Source organism: Miniopterus schreibersii (genome assembly GCF_964146895.1).
Source record: "Miniopterus schreibersii genome assembly, chromosome: 1".
Taxonomy (NCBI): Eukaryota; Metazoa; Chordata; class Mammalia; order Chiroptera; family Miniopteridae; genus Miniopterus; species Miniopterus schreibersii.
The window spans coordinates 134,093,235-134,112,461 of record NC_138101.1 but is presented as its reverse complement, the minus strand read 5'-3'; the positions used below and the strand labels follow the sequence as shown (position 1 = coordinate 134,112,461).

Below are 19,227 nucleotides of genomic sequence, written 5' to 3'. Positions count from 1 at the left end.
CTCCCCGGACGCCCGACCGGATTGGCCACCGGCGGCCGCGGGGCGCCCCGCCCGCGAGCACACGCGCGCGGCGCCGGAGGCGCGGGCCCCGTGGGGCCCCCTGAGGGCCGCCCGACCCCCGACCCCCGAGCCCTCCCGCTTGGACCCTGGGGGCCCTGCCCTCAGGTACCCCCTCCACCTCTCTCACCTTTTCACTTCCTCACTCACCTCTCACCCTTTCCTATCATTTTTTTCTCAGTGCAGAGAGGTCCTCCTACCAGTATAAATAACCATCCAGTGAGCGAGTTCCTCGGGACAATTTGCTAAACTTGGTTAACTAGTCAGTAAAATTCTAGACCGAGATTAAGCAACAAGGGCTTTGTCCGTGGGGTGGAGCTCATGGTCTCCAGGTGAATGTCTGGTCTCGGGTCCGTTGCTTAACACTCCCACCTTTAAGTGAACATTCGTACAAGCATGTAAGTAACATCCTTCAGGTGAAAGTAGTCCTACGCTTTCGGTGGTGGTTTTGCTCATCCTGACTCCCCAGTTTTTCTCTACTTGACTGACTACATTGTTAAGAACCTAACGAAAATGGCTTCTCTTGACCTGGTTGCTTGTACCTGGATTTTTTTTTTTTTTAATCCTCACCTGAGGTTATGTTTTTATTGATTTGAGAGAGAGAGAGGAAGGGAGGGGGGAATGGGGGATGGGGGATCAGTTGCCTCCCCAGCGCTCAGGGACCAGGGGTCAAACCCGCAACCTAGCTTTGTGCCCTGACTGGGAATTGAACCCACAACCTTTTGGTGTACCTGTGCTGAAAGCAACTGAGCCACCTGGCCAGGGCTGCACCTGGATTTTAAGGCCCCCATTATGTGGTCCCAGGCTCCTGTTTTCTTAGTTCCCACTGCCCTCACCTTTTCACTCATTATTATTCCTTTGCCCAAGTGGTCTTCTCTGCCTGGAATAATGCCTGCCCCCTCCTCTCTGACGAGTCAATTTTTATCTGTTCTTCAACTATTTCAGTCAACACTGACCACTTCCTTCTCTGTCCTATATCAGCTGAACTTCATCCTTACTCAGGGTAGCAGCACTTAACTCTACCTTCATTTTTCACATATTTTAGTAATTTCACACTAGGAAGCTGTTGGAAATCAGAGATTATGTCTTTTAAAGTTCTTTTTCCATTCAGAATCTGGTTTTTTTTGAAATTCTTACTGCACCAGCTGGCATAATTGTAGACATTTAGTAAACACTGAAAAAGAGTCATTTATAATTAAATGAGTGAATTTTTTTTCTAGCTAAGACACAAATTTGGAAACTCCGATCCCATGACAAGAATTTGCCTTCGACAGTAACTAACAGTTGATAAGTACTTACTGTGCAGACTGTTGTGAACACTTTACATATATTTATTTATTTCATCTCCACAGTAGTGGGTAGGTACTATTATCCTCATTTTATAGATGAAATTAAAGCACAGAGAGGCATAATTTTACCAAAGTTATACAGCTAACAAGAGACAGACCTGGGATTTGAACTCAGAAAAGTCTAGTTCTACAGCCCAAATTCTTAACTGCCATACCTCACTACCTCAAGAGCACAGCTCTTAAAAATATTGTTACCTGATTCCATCCTCCAACGTTCTACAAGATAGATTGCCTGAACACTTCCAAAATATCAGTGTAAGAAAGTCACACACAAAGGTGACTATTCCAAATTAAAGAACAATAAAGAGACATAACTAAATGCAAAATATGATCCTGGATTGAATCTGGGTCAGAAAAAAAAAACCTCTAATGGACATTACCAGGATAATTGGGCAAAATTGAATATAATAAATAAAATATATGAAATTAGATAATCTGACTCTTATCAGTGTTAAATGGGCAAATTATTGGCATCCCCATTTACAAAAGACAAAATCAGAGAGAGTTTACTACAAGTTCTCATAGCTAACAGGTGGTAGACTTGAAACCCCAAGCCAGCCGTCTTGTTCAGCCACCAGCGCTGGCGGTCAGTCAGTCCTCCTCCATACACTTGTTGGTTCTCAAATTCTAGGATGTTCTTGATAGGATCTGGTTCTCAGCAGAAAGACATGTTGCCTTTAGTGTTGCTTTCACCCCAGCAGCACCTAGCTTATGTTGCAGGCAACCCAGGCAGCAGCTTTCCCTGTTACATGAAAATGAGGTGGCAGTGTTTATATTCTTAAGGGTTATAGACTTTGTGTTTCTTTTCCCATGTTTTCCATTAATTTTTTAAAAAAGTGTATCTTTATTGATTTCAGAGAGAGGAAGGGAGAGGGAAAGAGAGAAGCATTGATTGGCTGATTCCCGCACAACCCCTACCGGGAATCAAACCCAGAACCCGGGAATGTGCCCCCCACCCGGAATCAAACCAGCAACCTCTTGGTGCATGGGATGGTGCTCAACCAACTGGGCAACACTGGCTAGGGCTCCACTAATTTTTTTTTTAATATACTTTATTGACTTCAGAAAGAGGAAGGGAGAGGAAGAGAGAGAGGTAGAAACATCAATGATGAGAGAGCCAATGATTGGCTGCCTCCTGCATGTCCCATACTGGGGATCCAGCCCCAAACCCAGGCATGTGCCCTGACTGGGAATTGAACCGTGATCCCCTGGATCATAGGTGGATGCTCAACCGCTGAGCCATGCCAGCCAGGCTCCACTAATATATATATATATACATATACATATACATATACATATATATATATATATATATATATATATACACACACACACATATATATTTAATATATCTTTATTGATTTCAGAGAGAGGAAAGGAGAGGGAGAGAGAGAGGTAGAAACATCAATGATGAGAGAGTCATTGATCGGCTGCCTCCTGCACACCCCCAACTGGGGACCAAGCCCGCAACCCCGGTATGTGCCCTGACCGGGAATCGAGCCCTGATCGCCTGGATCCTAGGTTCACGCCCAACCGCTGAGCCACACCTGGCTGGGCTCCACTAATATTTTTAATAATATAAGTCAGCCAGGAAATCACAAGAAAAATAATTTTTTTTTTTTTAAATCCTCACCAGAGGATATTTTTTCCAGTGCTTTTCAGAGAGAGTAGAAGGGAGAGAGAGAGACATGGATGTGATTGGTTGCCTCCTACACACACCCCGACCAGGGCGGGGATGGAGACTGCAACCAAGTTATGTGCCTTTGGCAAGAATCGAACTTCAGTCTGCAGGCCAATGCTCTAACCACTGAACAAAACTGGCTAGGGTGGAAAATAGTAACTTTTGAAAGTAATATACTAGGACAGTTCATGTCCTCAAGTATACAAGTGATTATTTTCATAAATGTTAGGATGAAGTATAAACAAAATTGCTAACAATTATTATAATCAACACTTATTGAGGATTTATTTGAGCCAGGCACTATATTTAATCAATTCTATGAGATAGGTAGTATTATACTGCCTCTTTTATTGATGAGAAAACAGACTCAGAGATGGAAGGTGACCTACCTCAAGGTAATCTAACTCATTAAATGGTGGAGTCAAAACATGAATCCAGGTCCATTGACTCTAGAACTTGTGCTCTTGAGCGTTCACTAGTCTCTGCCTAAATTGAAATCCACTCTGTCTTGCTGTCTTATCCTCTTTTGCTCTCTTGTTCTGAGTCCATGAAAGTCAAGCTGTCTTCCCTCTGATAATCAATAGAATGTTCATAACCCCTGTACGACATCTCCTGCAATATATTTTGAATTATGAGTCCATTTCTACAATGGTCAGAGTTAAGTAGGAAAAGCCATTTCTTTTAACGTTTCTTTTATTTCTCTTATGGTCTTTGGGGAATCTTTGGTAGAAAGTTTGAGTAAAGCATTTTTGTGCTATTAGGTCATGAGAGTAGGGAGAAAATGCACCTTTTTCACCTAAAAAGTTACAATTTTGAACTCTAAAACAAGAGATTTCAAATGTTAAGTTTTACAGATGACTTGTTGATTCAGGAAAAGCTGCTTATTTGGCTTTGAATCAAGTAGATCTCTTTATTTTAAGTTATTTCTGTTCAGTGATATCCAAGGGACCTCCTTATACAGTGAAATCTAACTTCCCTGGAGTGAGGCCGGGAAGCTGTTTCTGACAATCATTCGTTAACACACTCGAGAGCATTTTAGAACCGCAGTGGAAGGAAATCCCAGAGCCAGCTGGGAATATGTCCTCAGAGACACCGGCAAGGGAGGCGTCTGAGACAGCTGAGATTTGGAGACATGAAAGAGGTTACTTGTTGTACACCTGAAACCAATACAAAATAATATTGAATGTAAACTGTAATTGAAAAATAAAATAAATATTTTTTAAAACCCCAAAATTTAAAAAGAAAGAAAGAAGTTAAAGATGGAAGATAATGCAAAGGAAAAGGGAAGGAAGACAGCAGGCAGCCCAGAACAGTACTCAAAGAAGAGCAAAGGAAGGAGTTTATGTTGTAGCAGGAATGAGGGCAGGTTAGATTTTAAAGGAAAAAAGTTCTGAATTTGACTGATTATTAAATGCAAAAGAAATTATATAAACAGCTAGGAAGTTTTTCTTTAAAGACTGGTAAAATACGAATACAAAAAAATTAAAATGCAATAAAATAAAAAATTAAAGATAGTTAAATGCAAAAAAGGTGGAGGAGAAGGAAGACAAAGGGGAAGAGAAGGAGAGGAAAGAAAGATTGCCGGTCAATGTATGTAGAAAAAGTGGCAGAATTTAAAAAACCAACATTTGGCAACCACCAATGTAAAAATTGATTTAGAAAGGAGCATCAGTAAGATGCAGAATTGTGGGAGAACAGGATATCCATAAGATCTTAAATAACCGCTCTACTTATTAATTACAAAGGGCAAGCATTCCTTTACAACAGAGAAATCTAGCAGGCAAGCTTTGCATCGCCAATAATGTAATGAACTAACATTACGTGCCTTCTGATGTGGTGCAGTGGAAAGTATACAGTATCATCTAGGTAATATTATTGCTAAAAATGTCTAACCTGAACCTCATCATGAGGAAAGAATCAGAAATTCGGATTGTATAAGGTGAATGGTGGCCTAGACTCTACAAAATATAAATATCATAAAATATACACACGCAAATATGAGGGCTGGTTCTAGATGAAAGGAAACTAAAAAGACATAATTAAATGTGATGTGTGAACCTTGATTGAATCCTGGATCAGGGTGGGGGCAGGAAAGCTGTATTGGACATTATTGGGGCAGTTGGGAATTTGAATATGGACTGGATGTTAGATAATATGATTATATCAGTATAAAAGTTCTTGGTGTAATAACAGCACGGCGGTTTTGTAAGAGAATATCTTAGTTCTTAGGAGACACATTTAAGGGTTAAAATGTCATGATCCTGTAACTTATTTTCAAATGATTCAGTAAAAATATTAATAAATAAATGGATATATATATAGAGAGATAAAGCAAATGTAGGAAAATGATAACAGTTAGTGAACCTATATGAAGGGTACATGGGTATTTGTACTATTTTTCAACTTTTCTGAAGTTTTGAAACATTTCAAAATTAAAATATAAATAAATAACATTTTTGCTTTAGCTATTTAGATTCAGCCCTTTCTCGAAACAAAGAAATGGTCTCATGGACTCTAGGATTCTTTAATTGATTTTAGGACTCCATTATAATGCCTCAGAAAATTCCAAAGTGCATGTTAATAAACACCACCTAAGATGTCAAAGCATTTTTTAAACAGGTGGAAGAAAAACAAGTGGCAACAAGTCTAGATTGTGAAGGAAACCAAAATCCAAAGAAAAGTGGCTTGTCTGTTCTAAGGGTGTGGGGCTCTGTAATACAGCTTCCTCTTTCACCATCAACAATTAGTCAGTCGTTCCCTTTTAAAGAGCAACTCACTCATGCACCTGACATCCAGGGACCAGGCTTGGGCAGTGGCTAAGGCTCTGTCCATGGATCTAAGACAAAACAAAACAAAATATGCTAAGGGAGATAACCTGCAGAGCTATACCTGGAGCTCAGTTTTTCAGGAACTGACCATATTTTGTATGAGACTAGTCCTGCTATTTGAAGAGGAAGATAGCAGGATTGCAGAATCCGGGTAAGGTGGGAATGGACAGGACTTCTTCTTAAAACCATTTTCTGTGACACCTAGCTGTCTTCACTTATAAGGAGGTGATGGCATAACATTTTTTTAAAAATTCCTTAAAGTGAGTAATTTTATTTATTTATTTTATTTATTTTTTAAAAATATATCTTTATTGATTTCAGAGAGAGGAAGGGAGAGGGAGAGAGAGAGATAGAAATATCAATGATGAGAGTCACTGATCGACTGCCTCCTGCATACCCCCGACTGGGGATCAAGCTCACAACCCAGGCATGTGCCCTGACCAGGAATTGAACCCCAATCTCCTGGATCCTAGGCCAACACTCAACCACTGAGCCACACCCGGCCAGGCTAAAGTTAGTAATTTTAATTTATCTTAATTTCAAAAATTAATCTGTTTCATAGTATGTTTAAGAACATCAAATAGCATCTTGAACTTCAACAATAATACAGAGTCACAATGCTGAGAAAGGTAAGTAAGAATCACTGGCATAGGGACACCATAGTGAAATCATTCATTCATTCATTCATTCATTCATTCATTCATTTGTTCTTTACAAGTAAATATATTATCTTGACTGAGTAGCCTGCACCATGTCAGACATTGGGGAACAAAGTACAGTATAATAAGTGTTTAACTGAAAAGGAAGACAGACATATCATGAAATAACCAGAGACCCTACATAGATGCTCTTTGATACAGCACAAGCCTAAGGCTGTTTAAATGAGATGTGGAACATTGCTGCCCTAGTCAAGGACCATACTTGAGTTCTATTGACTCAAGGCTGACCGACCTTCATGCACATTGTTTCTCTTTGGGAGATACTTAGAGATGTGGGACTGTGCTTAATCTGTTCTGGTTTGAAATGCTCCTTTGAGCCGGGCGGGTGTGGCTCAGCAGTTGAGCATCAACCTATAATCCGGGAGATCACAGTTGAATTCCTGGTCAGGGCACATGTCCAGGTTTCAGGCTTGATCCCCAGTAGGGGGCGTGCAGGAGGTAGCCAATCAATGATTCTCTGATCATTGATGTTTCTATCTCTCTCTCCCTCTCCCTTCCTCTCTCTGAAATCAATAAAGACATACATATTTTTTAAAAAATGCTCTATTGCTTTCTTTTCTAAAGGTTAAACTGTGAGTGCAGCCTCAAGGCTCAAGAGACACAGGGTGATTATGAACCCTCCCACAGAACGCTGGTGCTTAGTGGATTCCCTCTGATCAGACACTGTATGTCACAACTTGAGATGAGTTGCTATGAAAAATGGCCTATGGGTTACTCTGTGTGCATGGAGCAGCTTAGAATGTAGGATGTCCTGGGATAGTGATGGTACTGAGGTTAGGCTGGGAGAAGAACTGCAGTAGTTACAAAAATAACCGTTGACTTTGGTCCCTTGTGGTTTACCCGCGTTCCTACTTGGAGCTACTTATTTCCTTCTTACCTGAAGCACCTGCTATTCCTGTCTTCCTGGAAGTTCATGGCCCCCTCTTTTTATTTTATTTTTTATCCTCACCTGAGAATATTCTTTCCATTGCTTTTCAGAGAGAGTGAAAGAGAGAGAAACATTGATTGATGGCCTCCCACACACGCCCCAACCAGGGCCAGGGATTGAACCTGCAACCGAGGTATGTGCCCTTGGCCGGAATCGAACCCAGCACCCTTCAGTCCACGGGCTGACACTCTAACCACTGAGCCAAATGGCTAGCCCCCCCCCCCTTTATTTGAGCAGCCTCGGCCCTGAGCATGTATAGAAAAAGGGATGTGTGAGGTGCGTGGCCAGGGGGTATGCAGGTGAGGGGAGAGAGGACCTCTTCATGAACCTAAAAATGCAACGTTAAAAGGTACTGAATCTGTGATTCTGACTCACCCTGCTCCTCTTGTGAGAGAGGTTTCTACTTATCTGTCTTTGGCCTGGCTGGATTGAGGTTATTTTGAGACCTCAAACCTTTCCAGCCTTACACAAGCAGTGTAGACATGGAGAGATTCTTGCGGAATCTAAGTGACTGTGACAGTACAGGAGCAACACACAGAGAGAGGCACGTGTTCATTATGTATGGCTGGAGAAATTATCTATCTCCAGGGGGACATGTTTCATTGTGCATTAGCTTCCAGCCGCTTCCTTCCTCCCTATTTCTCTGCCCACTCTCTCTATCACTGTCCTTCTGAGTCTCCTTTCTCACTTCCTGACCCCCCTTCACAGTCCACCTCTGCCCGTCAGTGTCTCCATCCATCTTCTCTGCCATGTCCATGTCTCCCTCTCCACTTTGCTCAATCTTACTCTTGCTGTCCCCAAGTCACTTTTCTGTTTGCCTCTCATTTGTCTCTTGTTCTCTCTAGCTCACTTTCTTACAGTCCATCTGTGTTTCCCTTTGTAATACCAGCTTTTTGGGTACCCAGCAACTAGTGATAACCTTTTCTTGTTACATTAAAGTTCATAAGCAGCACTTGGTTTATTGATTGATTGGTTTTTATTTAAATTCTGGAGAGGAAAGAAAAGGGAATTTTTATAAAGTGAGAGAACAGAGAGAAAGCATGAAATCAAGCAAAAGGAAATTAGAAAGAAGAGGTGCCCTGAGAGGATGGTGGGGGCAAGGAGTAGGGGGAGGCATCAGAAAAGACTGAATCCACAATGTCTGATTTCCTATCAAATAACCTAGGTCAGATATTCATGGCTGATGACAGCTAAATATGGACTATAACGTGTTAAGTACCAAGTGAGGCTTGGCACCTAACTCAGAGGCAAAAGCTTTAGGAAGAAATGAGTTGGGTTAAATAAGCCCAAGAAGCTGACGTGGGTAGAATATCTTCTGCCTGACCCACTAACAGCTGCGAACGGGACATTTTAGAAATGGTTTTTATTGAAATGCTTCAGTGGGGCATAGCCCCTGGAAGCAAAAACTTGGCTCTGAGGCCCAGCCTGGGGAGCACTGCAGGAATGTGGGCAGTCAGCTGATGTGGGTGGGAGCAGGGAACAGAGGGGGCGGCCTGGGTCAGGCAGGAGGTGGCAGCAGCTGCTGATCAGGGCAGTTCTGATTGCTGTGTTTGCTGTCTCCTCTTGCTCACTATAATTAAAACTTTCCCAATATGATTCTGGCTTCCTGAGGGAAACTAGAATTTAAAAAACAAACAAGAAACAAACAAAAAACAGCAGAGATGCTTGGTTGCAATATGTGTATATTTTAAATTAAAAAGCACTTCATCATGTGTTGAGGTCACTGCTGCTGGTCAGTTTCAAAGTACCTAATCTGCTATAGCCCTGGCAAGAGGGGCTCTTCTACTGGAACAAACAAAAACAACAGAAAATAAAAAACCAGACTGTACTCACCAAATAAGATAGGCTCATGTAAATTCTTTGTTGACCCCATCATCCTCTTTACTTCTGAGACAAGGAACATGCTCCCCCGTTTCCCTCCACTTTTTGTTCCCTTCCTCCCTTTTCACCCCACCTCTTGCTTCTCTCTCCTAACAGACCAGAAGTCTGTTCTTTTACTTCCCCTCAAAGGACATAACCTTCCGCTCCCCACATAGCTTTGACAGTTAGTTCTCATTTGCTAGCTGAGGAGGATATCAAGAGACATTGACCTTCTGGTTTTGCCTAAAGAGGGAACATTCAGTAACTATTAAGCTTCAGTCCCTGATTCGCTTTCACTGTGCCCTTCCTCCCCGTGTCCTCACCTACCTTTCACCTTCCCTCATGAACATTCTACTCACTGCACAGCGCACTGCTACTCCCCAAGGCCCTCCCTTGCCTGGAATGGAGATGCTATAGGGCACATCTGCCTTCAACCCCACAGCATTCCCTGCTAGCAGAGAAAGCACAGGGTGTCTAGGAGTGTCTACTCCCTATTTAATCAGATTAGTCCCATCAGTATAAGGAGTTAGCTTTTGGTGTTACTGTGCTATCTGTGGAAGGAGGAGAAATTGTCAGACATCACTTAAAGAGCCCTGTCCCTTGGATGCCTGGGAACTGCCGAGAGAAATTAATCTTCCAGCTATTTAAGGCAATTTCTTTTCCATCATCCTTTGTCAAGAGGACTGCATTGGGAAATTGAATCTGATGGGAGTCCCTGAACTGGTACACTCCACTCAACAGCATCTCTCCAACCCTATGTGGCATCCATCATCCCACACAAGCAGAGACATACATTGCTGCAAAGCCAACTTCCCACCAGTCCCCAGCAGCAAGAAACTGCAGTGCACATGGTGGATAGCACTGGGCCTAGAGTATTGCAGTTTTCCTCTACCTCTGCTCTACTTTCTTTCCAAAAAACCTACCACAAATTGATCTCTTCCATTAAGTGAGTCTTGCCTTTTATCGAAGATCCAGGAGAGGACAGAAACAGGGATATGCCAGGACAGAACATGGGACTGTTGGTTATGCATTTTCTTGCCTGAACATAAGGACTCAGCTAAGTGAAGAGCAGGTGTTTACATCAAACAGCCAAACCACTGCCAAAGCCAAGTGTGAGACAGAAACAGGGCAAGGGCAGCATTGCTTCAAGACCATTTCTTCTCTCCAAGACTAACTTTTCATTCATGGGCTAAGAGCCTAGGGAGTCTTATGCTCTTTGGGGTCATGTAAAAGAATTCCAATCTTCAACTTAGTTTCCACCTTCAAGGTTATTTCTCAGGGCAGTTTTCAATTGTGTTCCTTAGGCCTTGGCTGGTGTGGTCCAGTGGTTAGAGCATTGTCCAGTGCACCAAAGGGTTGCGGGTTTGATTACTGGTCAGGGCACATACCCAGGTTGTGGGTTTGATCTCAGTCTCCAGTTGGGGGTGTGTACGTGAGGCAACCGATAGATGTTTCTCTCACATAGATGGTTTTTTCTCTCATCAATGAAAAACATATCATCGGCTGAGGATTTAAAAAACAAAAATTGTGTTCCTTGGGGCTACAAGTGCCAGGGAGTATGTGTATGTATGGGGGCTGGGGTGGAAAGGGGGTGTTGTGGGAAGTGGCTCCAGGGAGAGGGAGGCTCAGTGGTTGAGGCTCTGGAACCTCAACTCTATTTCAACCTGATTTGATTCATTTCAGGTGCTGGGATTTCTCATGAGAGTTCATTTTTAAAGAAAGGTTCTAATTCTTAAAAAGATCTGCAAACCACTGTCCTCAGTGAGAAGATGACTGTACCTCTGCCTCTCACACAGCTCATCATTGGCCAATGGCTCCTGCCTGAATTGCCCACAGAGTAGGTCCAGGTCTATGCTAGCAACTCCCTGACTCCAGGGGCTCCTGAGGCACTTTTCAGCAAAATGAATCTCCTTAGGGACAAGAGTCACTTGTTTTCCAAACTCTTTTCTCCAGTCTCACTAATTCCCAATTTCCCTGCATTTGACAAATGGAATTAACAATCCTTGATAGGTTCCTGGTGGACAACCCTCATCAATCAATAAGGTGACTACACAGGCTGAGAGGGAAGGGAAGGTAGTCACAGCATGGGGAGGAGGCCTTACCCCTCTATTTTTATGAATGATCCCTCAGCCTCAAAACGACACTGGGTTGTCACCCTCACCAATCACTTTCTTCATTCTTGCTAACTAAATACAAAGCAGTATTGTTTATGCCTTCCTCTCCCATTTTTTAAATGTTTTTTTTTTATTTTTTAGAGAGAAAGGGAAATAGATAAAAATATCAATGAGAAACACTGATCAGCTGCCTCCTGCACACCCCCTGCTGGAGATCCAGCTGCCAACCCAGGCATGTCCCTGACTGGGAATCGAACTAGTGAACTCTTGGTTCATGGGTGGGCACTCAACCACTGAGCTACACCAGCTGGGCAGCCTCTCCTTTTTCAAAGGTTTCTCCAATCAACCTCCACCTCCCCTTTGTCTTTTCTTTAACAGAAGGCTTTGCCATCTGCTGCCACCATAGCTTGGGAACCCCCTCAGTGCTGGGTGTGAAAAATTAGCCATTTTTCTCCTCTCATCAGGGACTCTTCCCAACCCACATATTTCAATGACAGTTTTGTGCTGCTTCCTGCCCAGGAGGATATAAGCCACCATCATCCCTCTCTGTCCCTAACATACACACGGGAGGGCTACCACGACTGCTTTCACACTCACCGCCCTGCCCTCTCTTCCCAGGGTCCAAGCCTTCCCTTCCTAACGGGTTTAAGACTCAAGGTTTACCTTCTTCGCCTTTCTGCTCTGCAGGTAACATCAGTCTACCCTCCCTCCCCCACCACAGGGTGAGAGCTTTTTCTTCTGCAGCTCTGCCTGGTACAGCCCTGTGCACTTTCCACCTCATCAACTTTTCATCTCTTTGCAAACAGAATCAGAAAGTCTCTCCCTCCTTCCGGCCTCACTCTCCTTCCTCTTTGTTATTAGTTTCGTGAGTAGGGACATTAATGTATTCACTAGACAATGTCTTCACACCACTGTTTCCTGTAATTACAGTCACTTCCCTCCCACTGTCCTGGCTTATTTGACTGTAAAGTGCATGGAAGAGGGACAGTGTGGAAAAAAAGACACAACACAGGCTGAGGTCGAGTAGTGTAATGTTAACATCCAAGAAAGTAACACCAATCATCACCACTGCAGCAGCTCATTAACAACTGTAACACATGGAGGTCAATGCACTAGAGCTTAAAAAAACAACCAATACAATTTGGGCCCCTCCATTATAGAATGGGGAGCTGTACCCCATTCTACCAACATATTACCAACAACAGTCACCCCAAGAAACACAAGCAGCTACATCTGCCCTCTTTCAGGGGGTAGATCCACTATACTTGTCGTGTAGATCAGCTACATTATCACTGGAGACTCGGATCCAGCCATCCTCACGGACATGGTAGAGATTGACAGAACCTCCTGAGTAGGCATCCCTATAGGTGGCTTGGTAGATGGCTCGACGGGCCAGATCATAGGCCTCTTCCACCTCTAGGTCATAGGAGTAACCCCGATCCATGACCCCATATGCATACACAGAGCCGGAACCTACAGAGAAGGTGGCCCCCGAGATCCGGTTTCCTTCACTGTCCACGTAGTAGAGCCCTGGAAAAAGAAATGACGTTAGCAGGAAAACAAGTGACCACCCCTTTTGACATCTAATTCATCCCCCAACACAACAGATCTCCACCACTCTTGAAACCCAAGGGAGACCAACAGAAATACAAGAAAAAAGGCAGTATTATAAAATTACTTAAAAAAAAAAAAATAGCCGAAGGAATCAGATTAAATATTAAGACTCCAGGATTCTACAACATACCAGCCCATCTCACCTCACACTGTAGTTAACTGCCGTGTTTGGCCTCTCTGTATATTCAAAGAGCAAGTATAACTCAAATGACAGGTTTCAAGCACAGAACTTCTGCGGGAGATAATATTTAAATATTTAAAACAATCCTAGCCCTCAAAGTTTAGACTATCTGGGGCACAAGACATACATCACACAGTACAGCATAAAGCCTAGAGTTCCAAATCATATTGTAAAGAGCTACCCTGTCCAATGTGGTAGCCACTAGCCAAACGTGACTATTGAGCATTTGAAACGAACCTAGAACATGATGAAATGATATTTTGGAGCTACTGGGTTAAATAAAATATACTATTAAAAATAAAATTTTTGCCCTAGCCGGTTTGGCTCAGTGGTTAAAGCATCTGCCCATGGACTGAAGGGTCCAGGGTTTGATTCCTGCCAAGGGCACGTATCTCAGTTGCAGGCTCGATCCCTCGCCCTGGTGGGTGCTCAAGCGGGAGGCAACCAGTCGACGTGTCTCTCTCACACGGATGTTTCTATCTCTATCTCTCTATCTATCCTCTACTACTCTTTCTGAAAAGCAATGGAAAAAATATCCTTGGGTGAGGGGGGGAAAAAAGGTTAGCTGACCTCTGGTATAGATGAAAATTTAGACAAAGATTTTAATAAAATTTTTATCAATTCCAACTGCCTTTGTCACCAAATTCAAACATCCTGTCCTCAAATACTATCAACAGTTCTCCATTAACTACCAAACTCATCTCTCTTGTGCCCCACCAAAACACAACTCCCCCTGTGTTTTCAAATTCTGCAATGGTTTCACTAATTTTTTCCTATTTTAGTGATTCTCAACTACTACTATGCATTAGAATCATCTAAGGAAGCTTTTTACAAAGATGCCTAGGACTCACCCCAGGTATTCTTTTTCCATTGGTCTGGGGCGCGGGATAAGCACAGGGCTTATTTTTTAAGTTCTTCAGGTGATCTAATACAAGCCAGGTTGAGAACCACTGCCCTTATCAATTTTCAGGTTCAGATGGTTCTAATGTCTATCCCAATTTATCTCCTCCTCAGTCCTACTGCCACTACTTTGCTTAGCTGGCTCACCATCTGGTTCCAGTTTACCTTTCTGGCTTTAAGGATCACTACTCTTCACATACCTTTAGTTCCGATTAAATTGTACTTCTAATTACTTCCCCCCAAACCTCATACTTCTCCCTTTCTTTGTTCATGATGTTTCTGTCCTCTCATTTTCACATCGTGGACAACTGCAACCTATCCGTGAAGTCTTCCCCAATTCCTCCTATCAGAAGTAATCCTCTCCTCCTCAAAACCCCTTCAGCATTTTATTGATTCTTTAAAAAATGGTATTCATCTAATTCAGCCTTGTATTAAGTCATCTGCTATCCTTTTTGTCTGCTGCTTTTTTGTTTTTTAAACTTTTCCTTCCTCCCTCCCTCCCTCCTTCTTTCTCCTCTCCCCTCCTTCCTTTTTTTGTTAATCCTCAGCCAAGAATATTTTTTCCATTGATTTTTAAGAGAGAGTGGAATGGAGGAAGGGAGGGAGAGGTAGAAGAGAGAATGAGAAACATAGATGTGAGAGAGACACATCGATGGATTGGTTGCCTCCCACACATGCTCATGGCATCGAACATGCAACCCAGGTATATGCCTGTGACTGGGAATCGAACCTAAGACCCTTCAGTGCATGGGCCAACACTCTAACCACTGAGCCACACCAGCCGAGGCTCAGTCTGCCTTTTTTTTTTTTTTTTTAATATCTTTATTGATTTCAGAGAAAGGGAGAGGGAGAGATAGAAACATCAATGATGAGAGAGTCGTCACTGATCGGCTGCCTCCTGCACGCCCCAAACTGGGGATTGAGCCTACAACCTGGGCATGTGCTGTGACGGGGAATTGAACCTCAGTCTCCTGGATCCTAGGCTGATGCTCAACTGCTGAGCCACACCCAGCCGGGCTCAGTCTGTTTCTTGAAGCAAAGAGCTGACTCATCCTAAATAGGACAGGTTGTTAGGAGGGCTTTGAGAAGGTACAATTTAAGTTATGCTCTAGCTTCCTAGGTTTTTCTTGCTAGCCAGCTTCTGTAAACTCTTACACTATTTCCATTACCTGTAACAAACTAAATAGCTAAGGGTTCAAAGCAGCATTTCCAAGATGCTTCCTTGGATCACACAAAGTGTATGGAACTGTTTTTTTACACCTTCCCCAAAAAAAAGTGTCTCAATTTTTAAGATAGCAAACTGAGCTCCTCTCTCACATCCACTTTTTAATCTCCTCATTCATCCTCCATTGAGTAGTGAACACTATTCTCCAAAGCAAGTGAAAAAGCATTGGGTATCCCATAGTTCAATAGAGGAAAACTAGGCATTTAGTAAGCAGGTAAATGAATGAAGCAAAAACAACAGGAAAAAAGAACAACTATTTTTAAGCATCGAGGGGGAAAATTACACAGAAAGTGACTAGCTGTATTCCAATTTGACTAAAAGAACATTAAAAGTTGGCTGAAAAGGAGCTGACATCAGATACAAGGTTGACCTTCCTAACAAAGTTTTTATATACTGGAAAGGAAACTAGGCTAAGGAATTTCTTTTCAGAGATGACAGAACAAGACCTAGGGTGAGTATATCAAGCAAGGAAAGAAGATGTACCTAAAGGCCCCTTCTAGGCCAAAGACTCCTAAAGGGAAAAAAGGAAGAGAAATGACTAACTTTTGAATTGCTACTTGCTGTATGTTAGTTTCAGGGTCCAGTACAGTAGCACTAGCCACATGTGGCTACTGAGCACTTGAAATGGGGCTAATGCCACTTGTAGAAATGATATTTAAGGTATTTTGGATTAAAAGAGTTGTTAAAATTAATTTCACCTTTTTATGTTTTTAATTTACCCATCAGGAAATTGAAAATCACATGTGTAGCTCACATTATATTTCTATTAGATAACACTGACTAGAGTTTTTAAGTCTATTATTATGCACTTCAATTCTCAAATACACTCTTTGTAGGTCTTATTATTTTATGGGATACAGAACGGAAGCAAAAACATTATGTGCCAGAAACTACACGCTTTATGTGTATTACCTCATTTAACCAATATAAGAGATGATGAAACAGATACTGAGAAAAAAAAGCAACCTGCCTAAGGTCACATGGGTAGTCAATGACGCAGCTCCTCTAACTCCATGCCCTATTCTACACCACAGTGCCTTCCTTTAACAAAGAGAAGGGTCGAGAAGCTAGCTAATCGACAAATCCTCAGCAATGATCCAAAGCCTTTTCTTTCACTCATCTGTTCAACCCCTCTTCTCTGTAGTGTCAGCCCAAGAATTAGGAGGTTGAAGCTTAACTCACCAGGGCCTCTCTTATCCCAACCACAGATCATGGTGCCCATGGACAGCCCCATGCCTTTGTACTGATACACCATGTTGGCGAGCAGCTTGGAGGCAGCTGCTACTGAGATGCGTTCCTTGTTTCGAAGCTCATAGATTCGACACTGCCGAGCCAATAGCCGCTCCCAGAAGCTGCAATCTGCTGCACCCCCAGCCATGGTGCCCAGCAGGTAGGGGTTGATCTCTATCACCTTCTTTACTGTCTGGGACGCAATGTAGGCACCTGCTGTGGCCCGGGAGTCCGCTGCAACAATGACTCCATGTTGAAACTGTTAAGATCAGATGAAAACATAAAGCAGGCCGCATTAGACCATAACAACATCTCCTTGACATTTCTTTTTGCAACCCAGAACATCTTTCTTTGTTGTTTTATACTTCACAATATACCAGCAATTTTCAATAAGTGTGCCACAAGAATTTTTAAAACACACAATGCCTATATAGTCCGGGGCACTGACATCTTTTCCCTTAGATTGTCATAAAAAAATGACAACAGCCAACACAATAGCCATCTGGTGTGAATGAATCAAAATTAGACCTATTTTTTTGGTCACATCTGTAAAAATATATTTTTTGGTGTGCCGCAGAATTTTACTAATTAGCTTATGTGTGCCATGAGATGAAAAAGTTGCAAATCGCTGCAATATACCTCTGCACATATTAATATCACTTGAGCTTCATATCAATAACGTGATATTGGTATAAACAGTATTGCTTTCATTTCATGGATTAGGAAAATAGGCTTAATGAGATAGAATGACTTGCCCAAGACCATAAAACTAATTACTGCAAAGCCGGGCCGGGAATCCCAATAGTCCGGCTCCTGGTGGTACAGACCTCGCGCCCAAGGGTCCCCCTCCCGCCCAAGATTCCCCCTCTTGTCAGCGTTTTGGTTACCCTCGCCCAGAGGGGCCAGTTTCCAAAACCTTTGGTGAATGGTTACAACTGCCTTCCCTCAGCTAAAGTTCGTTGCCGCTGCGGCCTCCCCTTTTCTGGGAAGAAACCTGAAGTCGCTTAGGAATCAACCTAAGCAGCCTCAGGGTCTTCCTCCCTCTGACCCCCGGCCCCACGCCCCCTTCCGGCCAGAGCGGGAACCCAGGCCTCCGGGGCCAATGAGACAGCGAAACCGCCGGGGTCAGGACAAGAGGCCCGAGCCTCCGCTTGGGCTCCGTGGCCGTGGCCACTGCGGGCTCCGGTCCGGGAAGGGCCCGGGCACACGGGACTCAGCAGGCCTCGGCCGCTGGGTTCGCACCTTGAAGGCCAGGGTGGTGGTTCCATGAAGTATTTCGATTCTCGGCTCCTCTGGGACACCCCAGCTGGGCGCGGCCAGGCTCAGCCCATCACTGGAGCTACCTGGACCCAGGTCCAACAGATCTGCACGACCTCCGAGGCCGAAAAACCCGTGGCGGTTCACCGGTAGCGAGCACTCCAACACACTGGCCAGCGCCATGTCTAGTAAGGGCAGAAGGAACCGCCTCTGAGAACGCCTAGCAGATAACGGCGGGGCAACGCCTTGCCGTCACAGCTTCACTTCCTATTAAATCTCAGGGAGGAGCCATTTTAACTCCTGGCAACCACGCCTCCTAAAACAAGAGCCAGACGCAAGGGACCATTTTCACGGAGCGGAAAAATAAATGGCTTCAATACCCTTGAATTCTACAGGGATATGTCTGCCACATTAGGTTTTGTCATGCAAACAGTAGTATTGGATTAGAGTAACCTCAAATGCCTAGGAAGCGACGGGAAACGTCCACGTTGAGTGAGGGACGTGAGGCCGGCCATCTTTGAGAAGGGCGTGACTGGTTGAAGATCCGCTCTGAAACCTTGTCCCCGCCCAGCCAGGTGTCCAAGCAACACTTTACATCTACTGCTTCAGCAGCCTGCCAACGGGACTGAATTGCCATTTTGTTTTACCGGATAAAATAATAATCTACAGTGAGGTCATTTTCCTATGAAGTTAGTTAAGCCACATTTGCTTGTGGTAAAAGCGCAACAAAATAAAAGTTATATCTATACCTGTTGTTTGATAGCGGTAATCAGCACACTACCCACGTTCTCTGGCAGTAACCAGTTTTAAAGATTCAATATTTTCTTTACTCCCACCCTCTGGTGGCAATTCTAATAAGTAATGAAGTGCCCAAAAGGCAGATCGAAGAATAAAGGAGGAAAAGCAAAGCGCCTAGTTAATTCACAAACTAGATTTTCAGCTCATCTCCTGAATAACTGAGTCATTTACAGTTTCAGAGGCTAGAGTAGAGTTGGGGCTCCATTCCCAAGAGAAAAGAAGACATATATATATGTGTATGTGTGTGTGTGTGTGTGTATATATATGTAAAAGATGTATCAAGAGGCTCTCTAACTTAAGCTTGCTGAGACAAGCTCTTTATTCAGGAGTGCACTGTATTTCATTGTCTCTTCCTCTCTCCACCCACCTTCAGTTTTCTAACCTTTTGGGAACCTAACAAGCAAGGAAGTGGGCAAAGGTATGAAATGTTGCCACCTGCTATATGTCTGGCCTTCCTTGTTGGATTCCCGTAGCAACATCCATTAA

General features: G+C 43.3%; 1 protein-coding gene across 1 annotated transcript; it reads right to left on the bottom strand.

Annotated features, from left to right (window-relative positions):
• Nucleotides 1–12,550: 12,550 nt before the first annotated feature.
• On the bottom strand, nt 12,551–18,468 carry PSMB5 (proteasome 20S subunit beta 5). Its single transcript, XM_081121012.1, has 3 exons — nt 17,929–18,468; nt 16,639–16,945; nt 12,551–13,066 (listed from the first exon to the last, which is right to left on the bottom strand). Exons 1-3 carry the CDS (start codon nt 18,124–18,126, stop codon nt 12,780–12,782), a joined length of 792 nt encoding a protein of 263 aa, XP_080977138.1. The 5' UTR covers nt 18,127–18,468; the 3' UTR covers nt 12,551–12,779.
• Between the last annotated feature and the right edge of the window lie 759 nt (nt 18,469–19,227).

Bases quoted from the DNA above. Each gene is read 5' to 3' on its own strand.
- PSMB5 (XM_081121012.1), bottom strand. From the start codon at position 18,126: ATGGCGCTGGCCAGTGTGTTGGAGTGCTCGCTACCGGTGAACCGCCAC. The intron at 16,946-17,928 runs GTGCGAACCCAG...TGATCTTAACAG, and splicing joins CCACCACCCTGGCCTTCAAG to TTTCAACATGGAGTCATTGT. The intron at 13,067-16,638 runs GTGAGTTAAGCT...TTCTTTTTCCAG, and splicing joins TTGGGATAAGAGAGGCCCTG to GGCTCTACTACGTGGACAGT.